This window comes from Acanthisitta chloris, unplaced genomic scaffold (assembly GCF_000695815.1).
Source record: "Acanthisitta chloris isolate BGI_N310 unplaced genomic scaffold, ASM69581v1 scaffold22268, whole genome shotgun sequence".
In the NCBI taxonomy this organism is placed as follows: Eukaryota; Metazoa; Chordata; class Aves; order Passeriformes; family Acanthisittidae; genus Acanthisitta; species Acanthisitta chloris.
Window position 1 is genome coordinate 1 of NW_008686862.1, and position 20,420 is coordinate 20,420.

Below are 20,420 nucleotides of genomic sequence, written 5' to 3' on the forward strand. Positions count from 1 at the left end.
GTACGGTGGGACTGGGGCTGTCAGGATGGGTTTGGGGGTTTCAGAGTGGGTTGAGGTGGGTTTGGGGTAGTTTGGGGGTATCAGGGTGTTTGGGGCTGGGCAGGATGGTTTGGGAAGTGAGTGGACTCTCCCAGGGAAAGGGATGAAGGGAAAAGTGAGGATGCTCTGGGGGGAGCGTCAGGGCATGGGGGATCAGCATTGTTCCTTCATGGGATCCGAAGAGGAGGTGCTGGGGGAGAGGGGATGGATGGATCCCTTCTTGGAAGGAGATGCTGGGTAAGATCCATGGCCCAAATCCTGCTGGTGCCAGCTGATCCTCCAGGTCACCTCCACAGGGCTGGAGGTGCCTGCAGAGCTGCTGAGAACTCGTGTCCCTGTGCTGCAGCTGATTCCCCTGGCAGAGATGCTCCCTAGTTGCATCAGGAACTGTCTGTGCTTTCCTGCCTTGTCCTTCAGCTGAGCCATAAGCCTTGAGTGATGCTGTGCCACAGATTCAGGAGGTCTGACCCCAGCTACAACCTCCTTCCTGCTCCATAACAACAGGGAGTTGGGACTAGATGATCTCTAAGGTCCATTCCAACCCCTTATCATCCTGTGAAACTGTAACCCCAGGTGTGCTGGATGTGGGAGCTCATCCCTGGGGACTGCTGGTGTTCTCTCTCACCTGAGCCTGCCACACAGGGAATTGTGCAGTAGGAGAGAAGATATTTGACGAGCTGCAGTTTGCAGAGTGGGTTGGGTTTTTTTTACTATAATAACTCCTTAATGAAATTCTGCTGGAGCTTGTGCTTCTTCACAGTCCTCTGGTGATAGAGGCAATGTGAGAGCTCCATAGAATGGCTTGGCTTGGGAAGGACTTTAAAGATCATCTAATTCTAACCCTTTGCCATGGGCAGGGACACCTCCCACCAGCCCAGGCTGCTCCAAGCCCCATCCAACCTTGCCTGGAACACTCCCAGGGATGGAGCAGCCACAGCTGCTCTGGGCAACCTGTGCCAGTGTCTCACCACCCTCCCAGCCAGGAATTCCTTCCCAATATCCCATCTGTCCCTGCTCTCTGGCAGTGGGAAGCCATTCCCTGTGTCCTGTCCCTCCATCCCTTGTCCCAAGTCCCTTTGCAGCTCTCCTGGAGCCCTTTAGGCACTGCAGGGGGCTCTAAGTTCTTCATCCTTATTTGCACGTCTTGCTTCTCCTGACTTACCCCATGAGAAGCTCCAGGGAGGGAAACACATCCTGCCCAGGGATACTGACAAAGGGAATGAGGATCTAACAAGCCAATGTAAGAGCTGCACAGTCTGTGCACTGTGGAAATCATGGACTCATGATTGCCTTTATTTTCATGGAAGGGATGCATTTATCTTGCTGAATTCTTTCCTCATTGCTCCCTGGAAAGCAAAATACACCTGAGAGGAGATGATACTGTCACCTACTGGTGGCAGGTGAAGCCCAGACCTACCCTATGTGTTGCTCAGTGAAGGCATCAGAGGTAGAAACTTGGTTGTTAAAGCTCCAATAACATTTTGGGAAGGACATTATTCAGGTGACCTGAGTTGCTCCTCAGTCCCAGCTCTCCTCTCACTACCAGCCCATGTCCCTCCAGTGCAGAGAGACACATTGACACTGCATGGGTGGCATTTCTTCACTTCTTTGCTTGTTCCTTCCTCTCTAGGCTTCTGGGCTGACAGAACACCAGTGCATGAAGCAGCCAGGAGGGGAGAGATCCTGCAGCTGCAGCAGCTGATCGAGAACGGAGCCTGTGTCAACGCTGTCACCTATGACTCCATCACCCCCTTGCACGAGGCCAGTCTGCGAGGGCAGACACAGTGTGTCAAGCTGCTGCTGGCTGCAGGGGCCCAGGTATGTGTTCTGCCCTGATCCACCTGGGATCTGGATATCCTCACCCAGCTCTGGGCTCCAGAGCCAAAATCAGTCAAACAGAAGCACTGGATTCTTGCCCAGCTGGGCAAGAGGCCAATGGCCCCTGGCTTGGAGCAGCCCCAGGGCAGGGACTGTCCCTGTGCTGGCACTGCTGAGCCACCTCTAGGCCTGTGGCAGCTCTGGGCCCTCAGAACAACAGGGACATGGAGGGGCTGGAGGTGTGCAGGGTAGGGCACGGAGCTGGGAAGGGGCTGGAGCAGCAGGAGAGGCTGAGGGAGCTGTGGGGGCTCAGCCTGGAGAAAAGGAGGCTCAGGGGAACCTTCTGCTCTCCCCAACTCCTGCCAGGAGGTGCAGCCAGGTGGGGTCAGGCTCTGCTCCCAGGGAGCAAGGGACAGGACATGGGGAAACACTTCAAGCTGTGCCAGGAGAGGTTCAGGTTGGCTATTGGGACAGTCCCTCCTGGAAAGGGCTGTCTATCCTTGGCATAGCTGCCCAGGGCAGTGGTGGAGTCACATCCCTGGATTTACCAACCACATGGATGTGGCACCTGGGGACATGGTCAGTGGTGGCCTTGGCAGTGCTGTGTTAACACATGGACTCAATGACCTTAGAGGTGTTTTCCAAGCTAAACAATTGCATGATTCCATGATCTTACCTGAGGTTTCTCCTGCCCTGAAGGTGGACGCCAGGAACATCGATGGCAGCACTCCGCTCTGCGACGCCTGCGCCTCGGGGAGCATTGAGTGTGTGAAGGTGCTGCTGTCCCACGGGGCCAAAGTGAACCCTCCCCTGTACACAGCATCTCCTCTCCACGAAGCCTGCATGAATGGTAAACCCACCTGGTTTTATCTTCTCATGGCTATTTTTGGCTTGGAGGGAAAAAAACCATGGCCAAGTGGCTTAGTTTGACCATAAGTTGTGGTTGGTCAACACCTTCTGGTTGTTCAGAGGTGCTGGAGGAAGGTGTTGGGTGGGAAGGCAGTGGCAGGGGCTGTTGGGCAGTGCTGCTGCCTGTGCTGCTCCTTGTCCCTCTTCCAGCCTTTCCAGAGGCTAAGAGAAAACTACAGAGGGCAAAATGATGTGTACCTGCTGCTCTCTGCTTGCCCCATCCTCTCCTTCAGCCTCTCCTGGACATTTGGGTGAGCGTTATGGAGCAGAGGAGTATTTAATCATAGAATCACAGGATGGTTTGGGTTGGAAGGGACAGCTCATCTGGTTCCAACCTCCTGCCATGGGCAGGGACACCTCCCACCAGCCTAGGTTGCTCCAAGCCCCATCCAACCTGGCCTGGAACCCTCCCAGGGGGGGAGAAGCCACAGCTTCTCTGGGCAACCTGTGCCAGTGCCTCAGCACCTCCCAGGGAGGAATTTTCTACTTACCTTTACTAATTGAAGTGCAATTCCTTCCCCAAACGTCCACTTGCACAGAGGCAGCAACAGGAGAACCTGGATGTGAGAGCAGCAATGTCCCTGTTAGATGATTGTGACCAAATCTCTTCATCATTTTGTGCCTCAGTTTCCCCTGTGTGAGTTGTAATCCCTCCTCTCTCCTCCCCTCCACTGTTTATGCTGTCCTGGACAGAGTTTTCCTTCTCCTCTGAAGCATTTTTGGCAAACAGGTAGTTATTAAATCCATAACTGTGAGCTCTTGCATAGCTTTTCCTTGTTTTTTTCCGAGGCTTGATGATGATTCCCTGCTTGTTGTTCAGCTGTGTTATTAGCACTGGGAAAAATCAAGTTGGAATAGTCATGAAGGTGATCTAACCTACCCAGGGGAGGGTCAGGAGTACAAACAGCTCCACCAGCAACAGGTGATTTAGTGCAAATCCTGGAATTCAGGGTGTCCTGATTCCCTCCAGACCTGCTGGCTCAATGCTGTGCAGATGTGACTATTTCTCATGTCCTGCTCTTGCTCTTGATGTGCTGTGTTGGCTCACAAGCCTTTCTAGTCTCCCCCTGAGCTCAACCAGGCTGATCTCAGCATCCCGTTGGAGCTAGATTCTTTCTCTTCCCTTCCCAAAGGCAGCTCAGAGTGTGTGCAGCTCCTCATCGACGTCGGCGCCAACTTGGAGGCTCATGACTGTCATTTTGGGACTCCTCTGCACGTGGCCTGTGCCAGGGAACATCTGGACTGTGCCAAGTTGCTGCTCAAGGCAGGTAATGAGGCCTCAAGGCTGGATTTTGGGTGGGCTGGAGGTGGTGATGTCTGTGGGGAGTGTTTCCCTGGGTGCTCCACAGCACATTCCCGTGGGAAAGCTTATTCACACCATAACAGAGATGGGAAAGGGGAAAGGTTTGGCCTTTATGAAGCAAAACCTAATGCTCAAGTGTTTTCTCCATGTATAAACATCAATATCTAAAATATGAAACCAGAGAAGCAAACTCATGCTCCGCCAGCAGTGAGAACTAGTTCAGTATTTTAGTTTCCTGTTTGTGCTGGGTTTTAGATCATTTCCCAGCTGCTTATGTGTGTTTCAACAGCATTTTGCACTCTAGTCAAACCACTCCTTGTTTTGGGGTTGAGTGAGGCTTTCCTGACCAGCTCTAGTTTCCTTTCTCTCTCCAGGAGCCAATGTGAATGCTGCCAAGCTGCATGAGACAGCTCTGCACCATGCAGCAAAGGTGAAAAATGTGGACCTGGTGGAGATGTTGGTGGAGTTTGGAGGCAACATTTATGCCAGGGACAACCGAGGAAAGAAGCCGTCGGATTACACCTGGAGCAGCAGCCCCACAGCAAAGTGCTTTGAGTACTATGAGAGTAAGTGAGATAAGAGCCTCTCCCTCAGGAACCTGGTGGCACCAGGTCATGGTTCTCAGACCATGTAGATCCCTGGTGATCTCAGAATCATGGAATAGTTGAGTTGGAAGGGAACTCTTGCTATGAGCAGAGACACCTTCAGCTGGATCAGGTTGCTTCAAGCCTCATCCAGCTGGGATGGGAGAACTCTAAATTCCTCCTGTGAAGAAGATGGGCCAAATCATGCCCTCACTGAACTCAGGTCCCTCTCAGCATGAGCCTTTATGCTTTGGTGCGTTGACTCAGGGCAAGGAAATCACCCAGCTGAATACTCAGTATATCTGGGGCAAGAGGAAATGGCCTCAAGTTGCACCAGGGGAGGTTTAGGTTGGATATTGGGACAATTTCTTCCCTGAAAGGGTTGTCCAGCCCAGGGATGTGGTGGAGTCACATCCCTGGAGGGATTTAACAGTCTTGTGGATGTGGCACTTGGGGACATGGTCAGTGGTGGCCTTGGCAGTGCTGGGGATGGTTGGACTTAATGATCCTATGAGGACAGGCTGAGAGAGTTGGGGCTGCTCAGCCTGGAGAAGAGAAGGTTGTGTGGAGAGCTCAGAGCAACCTGCCAGGAGCTGAAGGGGCTCCAGGGAAGCTGCAGAGGGACTCTTGGGTAGGAGCTGCAGGGACAGGACAAGGAGCAATGGGGAGAAATTGAAAGAGGGAAACTGAGATCTTAGGCAGAAGTTTTCCCTGTGAGGGTGGTGAGACACTGTTCCAGGTTGCCCAGGGAGGCTGTGGCTGCCCCAACCCTGGCAGTGTTTCATTCCAGGTTGGATGAGCCTTGAGCAACCTGCTCTGGTGGGAGGTGTCCCTGCCCAGGGCAGGGTGTTGATGCTGTATGATCTCTAAGCTCCATTTCAACCCCTTAACACACTATGAAACTCTGATTTATGTTGCACATCACCACCACTCAGGATGGATTTTGCCTCCAAATGGTGCTTGATGAGCTATCCAGACCCAGCTGCCTTGCAGGTTCATTCCAACCCCTTCACATGCTATGAAACCTCCCACCATAGCAGGTTCCTCAAGGCTTTAGCCAACCTGGCTTTGATCAGCATGTGCTGAGCCACAGCCCTAACTTTGTCTCCTCTTTTTTCCCCTCCAGAGACACCCCTGAGCCTGTCCCAGCTGTGCCGGGTGACAGTGAGGAAAGCCGCCGGGCAGCGAGCGCTGGAGAAGATCTCCAAGCTCAATATTCCACCACGATTAATCCAGTACTTGTCTTACAACTGACAGGGATGAAGGTGGCCTGGGAGGACAACACCTTCAGCAACCACACTATGAAGTATTCGTCTCTTTCTCTTCTACCTCCCCCCAAGAACCTTCAGTTTAATTTAAGCTGTAAATAGTATTTATGAGGCACTTCCATGGGCTCAGGTGTGGTGTGATGTCTCCTGAGGTGATGCTTAGGATGGTCAAGGCTGTGGTGCTGCTTGGGGGATTCAGCTTGCCTAATTTTACCTGCCCCTAGCCCAAAGGCACCTCTGTGTGATCCCTTTGCAGGCAGTGGAGGGACAGGGATACTTCTGGAGCATGATTCATCTGTCCCAGTTTAGATGCCCATACTGGGATGATGCAGCATGGAATGAGCCAGGACACCTGTCTCTGCTGGCTGCAAAGGGACTGGGAGGTGCTAACCTTGGCTATGGATGTGTTCCTGCACTGGGAGCTGTGGATCTCACCTCTCTGAATAACTCAACTGCCTGATGCCAAGGGACAAGGCTTGAGAGACCTGCTGGAAGCAAATTAGGTCCCTAATCAGCTCAGGATTAATTAGAGTCAGGGAATGACTTCCAGAAGCATCACAGGCTTTGGCTCAACACCAGGAATGAGGAAAACCTGCTGCCAAGTCAGGGTTGGCTTTGTCCATCTCCTTCCTCACTGAAGGTGACCCAGCTCGTAGTGTCCCTGAGGGTGTCACCATCTCATTTCCAAGCCCAAACAGTTCTCTCTTCACATCCAAGGATTCTTCCCTGCTCCCAAACTCCATTTCTCCACTCCCTCTGAGCTACTGTGGCCACTCAGTTGGGGTTAAGTGCAGTAAGTGTGGCACATCCCTCATGGAGCAGGGCAGGAGGTCCTTGTGGGGTACAAGGGGAGGGTGAGAGCTCTACCTTGAGTTTGGGGAGTTTTAGGTGTAGTTCTCCACTTCTGAGTGTCCTCTGCAATGCTGGAACCCTTTGGCTTCAGCAGGCACCACTGCAACTTTGCCCTTGGGTGATTGGAAACCTTCAAGAGCCCAAAGGCTCATCTCCCTTCCAGATGAGACATCACATGTTGTCTGAGGTCTGTCCCACAGGATCTAGGTGGGATGGAGCTCCCTGGTGCCCTCATGGCATGTCCTAGCACTGTGACAAGAACAAATTCCTCCTCTGAATGACAGCAAAGGGATGAAATCCACTGTCCATGGAGCCAACTCAACACCCTGTGGTGAACTGATGAGCTCAAGCTCAGCCTCAGGAGGGAGGAGGAACACAACCCAAGCCAGGGCTGGAGCGCTGAGGTGGAACTTGATGCACTTTAATGGTGACTAGCAAACCACTTCCTTTTTTAATTAGATTTATTCCCCTCAAACCCCTTTTGTTGGTGGATTTTTTTGGGTTTATTTTTCCTGTAGATGTAGAGCTGGGCAGGAACATTTCCATGTCTCCTGCTTATGGGGAGGAATTGTCTAATTCTGCTGTTTGTCTTTTCAATATCACAACTGTGAAATTGCCAAGAAGCTCAGGGAAGCCCTAGAGGTGTTTATTGTGGGATTCAGCCCTGGGATTGAGAGGAGAAAGGTTTTCTAGACTAGTTTGGGTTGGAAAAGACCTTTCAAGGTCATCTAGTCCAACCCTTTGTATTGTCCCTTCAAGAAAAGCTTCCCCTGCCCAACTTGCATGTCCTCACACATAAATACCTAGTAGGGAATTGGTCATCTGGGGTGAAAACCTCCTTTTTGGTTCCAGTTCCACACCTTATTCCATTGCTTTTTTAACATTGCCTAAGCTGGTGAGACCCTGAGATGGTGACCCCCAAATTTCCTGTGTCAAAGCAAAAACTCCTGCACCAACCAAGAATAAAAATCACAAGATCTTACTGATGTCATCTTTACTTTTTTCCCCTCTCTTTTCAGTCACCTCTTTGGCAGGTCCTAAAAATCTCTTGTAAGAGTTCTTGGTGGTCAATTCATGCACCAGGAAGGACTTGATTGTATTTGTTTCTCGTGTGTACAAGGAAAAAGGTTTGGAGAGGTTCTGATCTGGAATTCGTAGGCATCTCTCCTGGCTGATGGACCCTCTGGCCATGTAGGGTTGTCTTGTCCCAGTTATGGGATAAAAGCTTTGAAATCCCAAGGAGCCAATCCATGCCTTGATTCTAGGGACTGGGACTGTTGTGGTGGTGGTGAAGCACCTGTGGATTTGTGAGGAGTTTGGGAATTGCTGGGAATGGGAGAAGATGCTGAATCACAGGTGTTACCAAGTGAAACTCCTCCAGTGGGTCACACCCTCAGCTTTATTTTCAGGTCAGGTTTTGGCTGTTAGTTGACTTTCTTCACCCTTTAATCCAAATGTCAAACCAGGACAGGAATCCAACCCAAACAATCCCAACCCTCCAGAGCTGTCCTGTCATCTCTCCCCTTCCCAAGCTCCCACACTGCCAACCCAGCTGAGCACTTCGGGCCAACTCTTCTCTCCTGGGGGTTTCTCCATTGGCTTTGCTATGGGTCCAGCAGCACAGAGAATGGGCTGGAATAACCCAACTGCTTCAGGGAAGCCTAGGTGGGAACAGAGGTGTGCTTTCATCCATGGAAATCATCTCCTGGGCACTGCCAGTTGCTCCTGGCTGGACTTCTGAAGGTTGGTTGGTGAGGGGGAGTTTGGTGGTAGCAGCTTTTCATCACCTATGTGAAGGTTATCCAGGAAAAACAAGGTGGGACTGAAGCCAATTACTTGGAAGAAAGCCTTCCCAGTGGGAAGAAACAGAAGACACCAACCCCAAACAGGGTTGGGTTCCTGTTTTGTGATGTCTTCAGAGTCTTTGTACAAGAGAAGAACCCCAAGAGGTGCTCTGAGCACCAAACAAAGCCCTCAGTGTCCTCTAGAAGGTGACACAGAGCCCTTGGCAACCTCAGAGAAGTGACACAAATCCCTTGGTGTCCTCAGAGAGGTAACACAGCCCTCGGTGTCCTCTGGCAAGTGACACTTGAAGGTGAGTCATGCAGTGGTTGCATCTCATTTAGTCATGCAGTGGTTGCATCTCATTTAGACCAAGCATGAGCATAAAGTGCTGTTCTACCTCTTGGTCTTGAAAGATCTTGCCCAAACACTGAAGACCTTTAGGACTGACCTGAGCTCTCACACACCTTCGGCATTTCCCTCCTTTCTTCAGGGGAGCAAGAGTTCTTCACAAGAAGGTGGTGCCTGTACCATACTCTTTAGCAGAGTTGGAGGAGTCTTTGGTGACTTCTGCTTGCTTGAGGTCCAGTCTTGGGCAGCTCAGAGGATGGTGAACATCCCTGGAGGCATATGGAGCATCAACTGTTCTTAAATCAGGTGTTTTAAGCCCAAGATTGTCACTTTCAAAATCCAATGTAGCTCCTAAATCCATAGCAAGGTAGTGAAGCACAAGGAATGAAGCAAACCCTCCTGATTTCTTGTCACCTCTTGGAAACCTTCACTACTTCTTGGGGTTCACCTCCTCCAGGCTCTCCTCCCTGCATGTCATCAGGGACAAAACCTTTGTGTCCTGCAAGAAAACCCCCGAACCAACTCATTTTTCACCCAGAAGAGTAGATGGAGCTTGTGCTTTGGTAGGTGCCCTTAAACTGGGATACCCTGATGCTTCCTTGGATTTAGGAACCAGGACACCAAGCTCAGAAGGTGTTGACCTGTGGTAAGAATCAAGAGCTCTACAGAGCTGCTGTTTGTATTTATATCTGATTGGGTTTTAGTGGTGGGAAGACCTGGGCAGGTGTGAAGGTTCTGGAGTGTTAATGGTGATTAAAACTCACTCTAAAAGGTTCAGCCTGTGTCTGACTCTTTCTGCTCTGCATGGTTGGAGTCTCCATGGAACTCTCTGGCTTTGGCAGCCTCATTCCAAAAAAAGGCTGAGTGCCAGGTGGAATTGCTCTCCTGAGGGAGAACCAGCCCAGGGCTGTGCTCATGGATGGACACAGCCAAAGAGTTGGCTCAGTGTCCAAGTGGAAGCTCTTAAGATGTGTCCTTCAAGGGTCTGCACTGGGACCAGTAATCTTCATCAATGGCAGAGTGGGATTGAGTCTGCAGGTGACACCAGGCTGAGTGGAGCAGGTGATTTGGGTGGAATTGCTCTCCTGAGGGAGAACCAGCCCAGGGCTGTGCTCATGGATGGACACAGCCAAAGAGTTGGCTCAGTGTCCAAGTGGAAGCTCTTAAGATGTGTCCTTCAAGGGTCTGCACTGGGACCAGTAATCTTCATCAATGGCAGAGTGGGATTGAGTCTGCAGGTGACACCAGGCTGAGTGGAGCAGGTGATTTGGCAGAGGGAAGGGATGGGCCCACCAAGTCCTCGTGGACTGGAGGAGCTGGTTGGGATGGGGAAAAGGTGCCTGGGAGGGTTTTGGGGAGGGTTTTTTTGGGAGGGAATCAGCACTGATTGGTGTAAAAGCTTCTAAGTAGGTTTGTTTGGGCAGGAGGAAACCTCTTCCCACGGCGGCACCGCTTGGCGGAGCTGCTCCTCCCAAGAAAAGCAGCAGGAAAACCTCCCTGGGAGTGGGAATATTTCACCAGCTGGGGCTGCCCCAGCCACGTTTATTCAGGAGAAAGGCAAAGCCTGGAAAACTTGGCCAAATCTCCTCCCCCAGACAAGCCCAGGCTGTTTTCCCTGGGTGGATGACAAAGGCATCGCAGCTCCCCCCGAGCCAAAATGCTCTTTTATCCCGGGAAAACTCCTAAACCTGCAAGCATAATTCTCATTTCACCTGGATTCGGGGGTTTTCTCCCCCTTATTCTGGTTAAGAAATGAATGGAAACATCAAATCCCCTTTGCAAAACTGAATTCCTCCCTCCAGGCTTCTAGTCTCTCCATTGGAAAAAGGTTTCGAGTTCCCCAGATCTGGTAGCAATAAAATTCCCTTGATCTCGGCTCAGGGGGGAATAGTTTTTAAGGGGGAAAAATGGGAATTGAGGGAATGATGTGGAAAGCAGCTTGGCTGGGGGGAAAGGGGGAGCACAGGGCAGGTTGGATGGAATGGAAATAGGGACAAAATAAGGATGGAGCTGCTGCAAAACAGATATTTCTTCTTTCCAGCTTTGCCTGGCCCCTCTCTCCCTTCAAGGGCTGATTTGGGATTAGGCTGGACCAAAGTGGAAAATTCAGGTGGTTAAAAAGAGGGGAAAGTATTGGGATCTGAAGCTGTGGAGATAGGGATGAGGTGGTTTTGTTGTTTAGTCCTGGAGATGATTTCTAGAGCCACAATCTTCTCCTCCTGCTCCTGCCCATGCTGGGGGAGCAAAGAGGGAGAAGACCCCAAGATCTCCTTGGGTTGGGCTGTGGTTCCACAGGGCACAAGCAGAGCCACATTCGTGGGGACTGAGCTCATGCTGCTATTAATTTCCCATTAGTTAAAATTCCTGACAGCTCCAGCACTGCAGGGATGGAAACTGAAGCAGCTCCGGTTGCAGTTAACCCCTGCAGGGAATGCCTGACTTTTTGGGATGAGCCACTTTTTGATTGACTCCATCCCTTGAAGGTTGTTAAGTCACCACTTTGGCCAGCCTAAGGCTGCTGCAGGTCCTTGCCTGGTTCCTGGGGGAACCTTTCAGATGTCCTCAAATCCCTCCTGGTGCCTCCAAAGACCTTGGCCAGTTTAATCCCCCAGCAGCCAGCCAGGCTGGAGCCACATCTGCACACCCTGGGATGCTCCAAGTCCAACCACGGATCAATGGATCAGTGACCAGTTGCATTTCACACTCTAAATTCCCCAAGGCTGAGCTCCAGAGGCTTATTTTGGTAAGCTGAACTTGGGAAACTCCTCAGTAGTGGAAGGAGAGTGGAGCCTTGTGAAATGTGGTGGCAGCTGGAGGCTCCTGGTGTTCCCTCCACAAAATCCCTTGGGGCTTTATGTTGAGCCTTGGGAATGCTGGAGAATGGGATGGAGGTGTCCTCCTTGCAGAGAGCACAGGGATCATCTCATGCCCCAACCTTTTCTTTGCAGAGCATGGGGATCACCAGCCTGGGCTCTCCTAGTCACACTTGTCTCCTACTCCCACTTATTCCCAGCCCAAAGTCTTGTCCTTGTCTTCTGGTCCCACTTGGCCTTGTCCCCCTGGTCCTTTCTAATCCAACCTTCTCCATATCTTGGTCCCACTTGTCCTTGTCCCCTGGTCCCTTCTCCTGGTTCCACTTGTCCCCATCTCCTGGGTCTTTTTGCCCCCTCTCCTTGTCCCACTTGTCTCCTGCTCTCACTTATCCTCAGCCCAAAGTCTTGTCCTTGTCCCCTGGTCCAACTTCTCTCCATCTCATGCTCCCACTTTTCCTTGTCTTCTGGTCCCACTGATCCCTTCTCCTGGTTCAATCACTTGGAGGGCCTGAAAAGCTGGATTTGGGAAGCAAAATCCCCTTCCTTGCCTCTGCTGAATAAAACAGGACCCTCCTGTCCATCCATCTGTCCATCCCAAGGGATCCTGGCGGAACCAAATGGGGAGAAGTAGGAAAACATCTCCCGCAGATGACGTTCTCCAGGTTTGTGCCACTGATGGAGCTTCTGGCTGGGCTCCAACCTCCTGTTACAAATCATTGTTAGGACAAACCAGCTTGGGATAAGTGGCATAAAAAAATTCCACTGGAAACTAAACAATCCCAGAATAGAAGGAGAAAAGGTCAAGCTTAAAAATAGCAAGTTTGGGTTGGGGTTGAAACCTACACTAATGAATAATCCTGGTTGGGGGAAGAGCTAATTTTAGTGGCTCCAACACAATAGCCTGGAGTGACCCCTTCATGTGGGTGGAATGTGCTGGATTTGGGGCTGTTTTCTCTGGATGTTGCCCCTCTGGAGCTGGAGGAGTTGGGTGTGTGAGGAGAGGGCAGAGCATGGAGAAGGCTCCGGGGGCTGTGCCTGGGGTGGAGAGAGTGTGGGTGTGCTCAGCCCTCCTGCCTGGCATGCAGGCACCTGCCCAGTTTTCCCAGCAGCAGGAAAACAACTGGGATTGCCAAAGTTCCCAGCCCCAGGGATGGGCTGGAAGCAGAGGGTGGAGGTGTGTGGTGGTTTGAGTGTCTCCAGTGCTGTGGTGTCACCCCGAGCCCCTGTTTGCTCGTTAGTGGCTGAGCATTAATAAGGCTCTTTGTAATTCATTTCCTTTCAAATCCCGAATCCAATCATGTAGGGAATCACTTCATCCCAGGGCAGGAGATCTGCTGTGGTTGATTTCACTCTCTGTGGGGAAACTGAGTCACACCTAGTGTGACAGGGTGGATTATAGCCAGGGAAGGTGAATCCTGCTCTGCTCATCTTTGGGATGGGAACTAAGGATAAATCCAGCTGCCAACTCACCTCTTAGCTTGGAAAAGAGGGAAAAGAACCCTGGAGAGCTTGGGGGTGCAGACAGCAGACCCCAAAACGATGAGATTTGGGATGGAGATGGCCACATCCCATGGGATGCAGCTGGAGAGAGTCTCTGCCACCCACAAGGGACATCTTTCCTGCTTGTAGGGAAGAAGGATGGAGGGGGAAGAGGATGAGGATAGGTAGGGCTTGATTTGGGGGGTGGAGTTAGGAGGAACCTCAAGGAGAAGCTGAATGAAGCACTGTCAGCCACCAGGACACGGGGGACATTCCTTTATTGGACTCAGGGAACATGCAGTGGCCACTGGAACCTCTACAGACACAAGAGCTGCATCTCCTAGGAGACACTGTGTCCACCTGCATCCCAAGCCACATCCTGCCAGCTGAGATGCCCTCATCCAGTGCAGACACTGCTGGGTGATGCTCCAACTGGAATAAAAGAGGATTGTTCCAGCCTGGAATGGCGTGGAGAAGGCAGGAGGGGATGGAGGGGCTGAGGGACCACCAGAACCTCTGTTCCCTATGGAAAAAGGAAGGAAAACTTTAACAGCAGCACCAGGAACATCAATTTGTCCAACCACCCAAGGTGGTCAGGATGGGGGAGGTGCAAGTTTTGGGGTGGCTGGTACACCGGGTGGGGTGGACCCTGTGGTCCAGGACGAGCCGTGGTCACTGGGTTGGGCACGAAGCCACATCCCAGAGAGTTACCTGTGGGCTGGAGCTGGGAGAGGGTGTTGCTGGGGGCTCACTTCTCCGTCATCATCCTCACGAACTCCTCATAGTTGACCTGCCCATCGTTGTTGCAATCAGCCTCCTTGATCATCTCATCTACCTCCTCATCCGTCAGCTTCTCCCCAAGGTTGGTCATGACGTGCCGCAGCTCCGCGGCGCTGATGTAGCCGTTCCCATCCTTATCAAAGACACGGAAAGCCTCCCTGATCTCCTCCTCACTGTCCGTGTCCCTCATCTTCCTGGCCATCAGCGACAGGAACTCCGGGAAGTCGATGGTGCCGCTGCCGTCGGCGTCCACCTCTCCCACCATGTCCTGCAGCTCTGCCTCGGTGGGGTTCTGCCCCAGGGAGCGCATGACGGTGCCCAACTCCTTGGTGGTGATGCAGCCATCCCCATCCCGGTCAAAGAGGGAAAAAGCCTCCTTGAATTCCGCGATCTTCTCCTCCGACAGGCGCTCGGCCATGGTGCGTCCTGCTCCCACGCGGCTCTGCCCCGGCACGCCGTGCCCCTGGCGACGTCTCCTCCCTCCTCTGCCTCTCCCTGCAGCTGCAGGAGGAGGAGGAGGAGGAGGGAGATGGGGCACAAAGGAGAGGCTGAGCCATGGGAGAAGCAAGGAGATATCAGGGCGTGCAGGAGATGTTGAGCCGTGGAGGAAAAAAGGAGGGACAGGCTGAACCATGGGAGAAGCAAGGAGAGATCAGGACACAGGGGAGAGGATGAGCCATGGAGGGAGCAAGGAGGGATCAGGGCATGCAGGAGAGGTTGAGACATGGGGGAAGAAAGGAGAGACAGGCTGAGCCATGGGAGAAACAGGAGAGGCTGAGCCATGGGGGAAGAAAGGAGGGATCAGGACACACAGGAGAGGTTGAGCCATGAGGGATGCAACAAGTGATCAGGACACACAGGACAGGCTGAGCCATGGGGGAAGAAAGGAGGAATCAGGACGCACAGGAGAGGCTGAGCCACGGGGCAGAAGGAGCAGCTCAGCCAGACCCTGGTGGAGCAGACAGGGGAGTTTTGGGGTGCTGGAGAGCAAAGGTGCCAGTCAACTCCCCTCTGGGCCACCCTGGCTGCTGTCCTGCTGCTCTGCTGGTGGCATTCCATGGGACCAGCTCCTACCAAACCCCTCATTAAGGGATCTGGGCTGTGGCTGGCAGGAATGGTTTCGGGGAGAGGCAAGGAGCTGGCAGGAGGGAGGGAGGGGACACACACTGGTTTGCTGACTTTAAGGCCACTTTGGAGGGGTTTGGAGTTGTGCAGAGGTCTCCACGGGCAGTTGAGAGGGTCCTCCCCACCCCCAGGGCCACCACAGTGGTGCTGGCAGAGTGTCAACCTGCTGGGGGAGGTGTCCTGTGCAGGTCCAGGCAGAGCCTGAGTGCCTGGAGCTGATGTGCTCTGTGCTGACAGAGACCTGAGTCACCCGTGGTGCCTCTGCTGGGCTCCCTGAGGGCAGCCCCTGGGGGAGATGACGTGGGGTCAGCAGGAGTGGTGTCAGCAGTCCTGCCCTGGTTACTCAGGGGTGAACCTCAGGGTTCATCACATTGTAATGTCCTGCTCTCAGTTTTACTCATCTCTTACAGCAGGGAGTACAGGAGGGTTCAGAGACAAATGATGGGCTGTTTGTCTGTCCATCCATCCATCCATCCATCCCTCCCTCCCTCCCTCCCTCATTCCCTCATTCCCATGTGCCCATAACAGTCCAGTGACCTTCACCAGTTGGACCAAAGAGCTACTGAACCAGACAACCAAGTTCCACAGCAGAAGATAATTTGCCTTTCTCAGCTACAGGAAACTGGCACCAGTTTATTCCAGTTTAGAGCTGTGGGATTTGGAGGGAAGGCCACAAACCAGAAGGCAGCCCATGGGACAGCTGAGGAACACATGAGGAATGGAGTCTCCAGGTGGGATAAATCTAGGAGGAGATCACCATCTTGACGAAAACCTCCTCTGGAAGAAACTGTGGGCACTTGGAACTCTGCTGTTCCCAGGAGGAATCATCTGAGCCATGCAGGGAACCTGTCTGACAGGAGGCACAGCACTGCTCACCCCGTGAGTAGTGGGAGGGAAGGTCCTGGCAGCTCCTCTGGTGAAACCAGCTGCTCCCTAATTGTCTAATTGCCCACACTTGCTCCAGATTTAATTCTATCCAATCAAAATTGCCAGGGAAGAGCCCTGGGCAGGCGAGGAAGGAGCCCAGGGGAGGGGGAGTTGGCTGGAATCCAGCTGGGAGAAGCAAACTCCAATGGATAACCAGAGGGTTTGGAGCCTGCAAGGATTAAGGTGTTTGTTCAGGCTGTGGGGGAGAAGTTGGAGCTCCAAAGTGAGGATGTTATGGTGCTAAGGCTGGAGGGGTGTCTCTGCCCTGGGTGTCTCTTGGTATGCAGTGAAGATGGGACCTGCTGCTTCCTTCCCCAGGACCTCCCCATCACCAGCACCATCACCTCCCCATTCCATGCCCATGACCTTCCCATTGCCTCTCCATGGCCAGCACCCATCACCTCTCATCCCATTCCATCCCATCCCATCCCATGCCCATGACCAGCACCCATCACCTCCTCATCTCTGCCCCATCATCAGCACCCACCACCTCTTGTATCACCTTCTCATGTATCCCATCCTCATGACCAGCACCCATTTCCTCCCACATTTCCCCAGTCTTTGGGAGAGGGTCAAGGCCAGCCCTGGATTTTCCTGTGCTGAACTGCTTCTCATTAGCCTGGCAGGGTAATTATCCCAATAAAATTTCCTACTGGCCCATAAAATCCCACCATTTATGGCTGAGTCCTATTTCTAGCATCCAAGGTGGTCCATGAAGTAGGATAGGGAAGTGGAGAACACCATGGTGAGAGGCAGGAGCAAACAGCCACCGGCTGATAGGGATTTTGGCAGCTGATTTCCTTGGGATATCTCCAGCAGGAGTTGGAGGAGTTGGTGCTTTGCTGAAAGAGTGAGTGTCCTCACATAGTGTTTTCCAGGTGATGTTGCTCCACTCATCCTCAGTGTTTGGCTTTGAGGGATCTGATCCAGGTCATGGTGAAAAGAATCCCATATCCAGAAGGTTAGAACATCCAGCTGGATTATCCTGAGCACAGAGATGTGTGTGGATGTCTGGGATTGCATTTGCAGATGAGGCAGTAGGGGAGATATGTGGGAGGCTGATGAATTCATGGAAAGAAAGTTGGAGGTGGAGAGGGAAACCATTCCAACAGGGAAAGCTCCATGGGGCTCCCCACAGTGTGTGCTGAGTGTCCGTGGGGATGGGGAGGAGCCTTCACAAAGTCCAGCACAAACTGGGCCAAGGTTTCAGGTGGAAAATGGGATTATGGAGAGGCTGATCTTAAGTGTGATTCCAAAATGACTCCAGGAGTCTCCAGACATCTCCAGCTGCTGGGTGTAAAATCTGGGATTGTGGGTTATTTGGCATTGGTTTAATGGAGATTCCCAAAGCCAAGGGAGAACTGCAGGGCAGCTCCTAACATCAGGCCAGGCAAAGGGATCCCAATCGCACTTTGGGGCCTGGGAGATGTGACTGTGGTGGAAGAGTGAGGCTGGAATCAGAGTGCTGGGAAGAACCTGGGAGAGGGATGCTGTGACCCAGCTCTGTGAAGGTCTCACCTGGAAACCATGAAGGTGTTGGCTCCACTCTGCCGTAGCACCGGAGCTGGGTGGATCCCTGGAGGTACACACGGAGCCAGAGAGCTGCTTGCTGGAGGTGGAGGTGTCCATGCATCCATGGGTCTGGATACATTCCCTTTCCCTGGCTGTGACAGGGATGTTGCCATATCAAAGGGGACTGAGGGGCTCAGGGACATGGTGCTGGCCCAGGTCCCCTCTCTCCCCTTGGGAATTTCATCCCACTATGCCCCCCAGATCCTCCCTTTCCCCTTGGGAATTTCACCCTGCTGTGTCCCCCAGGTCTCCCCTCATGTGTTTCATCCCACTGTGTCCCCCCCCTCTGCCCTTGGGAATTCCATCCCGTTGTGTCCTCCAGGTTCCCCTTTTGCCCTTGGCAATTTCACCCCCTAGTGTCCTCCAGGTTTCTCCCTGCCTTTGGAAATTTCATCTCACTGTGTCCCCCATCTACCCTTGGGAATTCCACCCCACTGTGTCCTGGGGTCCCCCCTTTAACCTCAGGAATTTCACCCCACTGTGTCCCTCTGGTCCCCCCTTTTCACCTTGGGAATTCCACCTGGCTGTGTCCTCCAGATCTCCCCTCTGTTCCTGGGAATTCCACCCCACTGTGTCCCTGAGGTCCTCCCCTTAACCTCGGGAATTCCACCCCGCTGTGTCCCGGGGTCCCCCTGCACTCGGGCTGGGGGGTCTTGGCTCAGCCGCAGAGGCACGGGAAGGGTTGGCCAGGACCCCTTGGAATTCGGCATGGGAGGAAACCAGGAGATCCTGCCTTGTTTAGTCTAGCGGAGCGAGGGCCGGGGCAGGGACGGCTGCGGTCTGCACATTCCAGCGGGAGGGACGAGCCGGGAGCGGAGCGTAGCGGGGGGAGGGTGGGTGGGATGCTCTTCCAAAGGAAAGCAAAGCCTCTGGCCAGGTGGCCCGGGCTGGCTCGGGAGCACAGGAGGAGCTTTGTGCAGGATGAGTCGTCTCTCCAGCTTCTCCCTGCTCGGGAAGGGCTGATCCCCTCTAGAGCAAAAAACAGCATCAAAGCTCAGCGGCAAACGGAGCTGCTCCTTCTGTTGGTCTCTGCTCGCAGCAGGACAAGAGGGCACAGACTCAAGCTCTGCCAGGGGAGGGTTAGGTTGAATATTAGGAAGAGATTTTTTACAGAGAGAGTGATGAGGCATTGGAATGTGCTGCCCAGGGAGGTGGTGGATTCACCATCCCTGGAGGTTTTCAAGCTGAGACTGGATGTGGCACTTAGTGCCATGGTCTAGTGACCATGGTAGGGTTGGACTTGATGATCTTGGAGGTCTTTTCCAACCTGGTTGATTCTATGATTCCCTCCCTGGGCTGGAGCTGGGGCTGCTCCCCCCAGAGCTGCTAGATGGGGAAGCTTTTGGTTCTGGGGAGGTTCTTTTCTGTAGCAAGAGGGTTTTGGTGCCCAGGAGGGGAAGGAGAATCCACACCGCTCCCTTTTCCCCAGAAATGGAGGGGAGTGAGGCAAGTGCTGAGTGACACAGCTGCACGTGGAGCTGGAAGCTGCCAGCTCATGTCCTGCCTGGGCACTGGAACCACAGGAGGACACGGAGGTCCCAAGTTCCCCCTGGAGCTGCAGGAGGTCCATCATCCCCACTTATCCCACTGCATGGACACGTCCCTCCCAGGCAGGGACTCGGAGGAGGCACTGAGAGGCTGTCAGGAATTTAATGGTACTTGGCACTGGCAACTGTACAACACATTTACAGAGAACCACACACTTGTGTCTATGTACATCCTCTTCCCATTCCCAACACCACTGGCCAAACATGTGATTGGCAGGAACAACCCCTGACATGGAGCTGTGGCTCCTCCATCCAGAATTCCAGGCAGCAGGGACTGTGGGATGTGCTCCCCATGCCTGGATTTCGGGTAACAAGGATCCTAGGGTGACTGCTGAAGGACACGAGGCCCTGCTGGCCATGCACAGAGCTGTCCCTACGCTGTCTCCACCGCTTTGCCCTGCCATTCCCAAGCTGGAGCTCCCCCTGGAATCTTCGGAGCGCTAGCAGTCGGCAGTGCTGCCGTTATGAGTATTTACAACCACTCTCCTTCCTCTTCTTACACCTCAAAGTCTTCCTCTGCTCTACCTTTCTACCACATGCAATAACCCCTTGGCTGCCTCCAGTCCTGCTTCCCTCTGGGAAAGCATTTCATCTCCAAAAGGCAACAGGAACACAAACTACCTTCACTCCCTGCTACACCCCTCTACTCACTGCTCCTCTCCCCTCCCCACACCCTTTACAACGTGCCTACAACCTTCCTACACCCCCTAGTAACTCAGTTCTCTTTCAGTGGAGCCTCTGCTGGGGCTCTTCCCAGTTTCCCCTCGGAGCACATGGATCAAGTACTTGAAAGGAAATGCCAAGTCTGGACAACAAAAATACAAAAGTAAAAAAACAAACAAACAACCCCAAAAGAAAACCAACAAAAAAACCCACCTCCAAAACTTGCAACAAAACAACTAATAAAAAAATTAAATAGTCGGCAGGTTACAAGAGTGAAAATGAGGAATGTACAAAGGACACAGAAGATGAAAGATTCCAGTAGGGAATTGAGACCTGTTGAACTTGGGGTCTGGTGGGTTTGATTTTTCCATTTTTTATACCATAAATATTTGCCTGGAACACCATAACTACAGGCTCAAATGTGACTTCAGGTGCCGAGTCCACTTCAAATCTGAACTTCAAGGACTCTTAAAGGACTTTCAAGTCCTTTCAAGTCCTTCCAAGTCCACTTTGAAGGACTCTTGCTGTGCTGATGGAGACCCCCAGTGCTGCCCAGCCCCAAATTCCACTTGATTCTTTTCCAACCTCCTGTGAAAATCCTTCAGCAA

The 20,420-nt window shown here is 52.7% G+C and overlaps 2 protein-coding genes across 2 annotated transcripts; one reads left to right on the top strand and one right to left on the bottom strand.

Annotated features, from left to right (window-relative positions):
- Positions 1 to 1,669: 1,669 nt before the first annotated feature.
- Positions 1,670 to 5,933, top strand: ASB13 (ankyrin repeat and SOCS box containing 13; the record flags this gene model as incomplete). The annotated part of the gene is made up of 5 exons (XM_009080372.1): positions 1,670 to 1,857; positions 2,557 to 2,707; positions 3,900 to 4,034; positions 4,444 to 4,635; positions 5,780 to 5,933. Coding segments are annotated over 5 exons (794 nt in total), but the record flags the coding sequence as incomplete, so codon positions are not given.
- Positions 5,934 to 13,946: 8,013 nt separating this feature from the next.
- CALM2 (calmodulin 2 (phosphorylase kinase, delta)) lies at positions 13,947 to 14,434 on the bottom strand. Its single transcript, XM_009080371.1, has one exon. The coding sequence runs from the start codon at positions 14,394 to 14,396 to the stop codon at positions 13,947 to 13,949; it is 450 nt and encodes a 149-aa protein (XP_009078619.1). The 5' UTR covers positions 14,397 to 14,434.
- Between the last annotated feature and the right edge of the window lie 5,986 nt (positions 14,435 to 20,420).

Bases quoted from the DNA above. Each gene is read 5' to 3' on its own strand.
- CALM2 (XM_009080371.1), bottom strand. From the start codon at position 14,396: ATGGCCGAGCGCCTGTCGGAGGAGAAGATCGCGGAATTCAAGGAGGCT.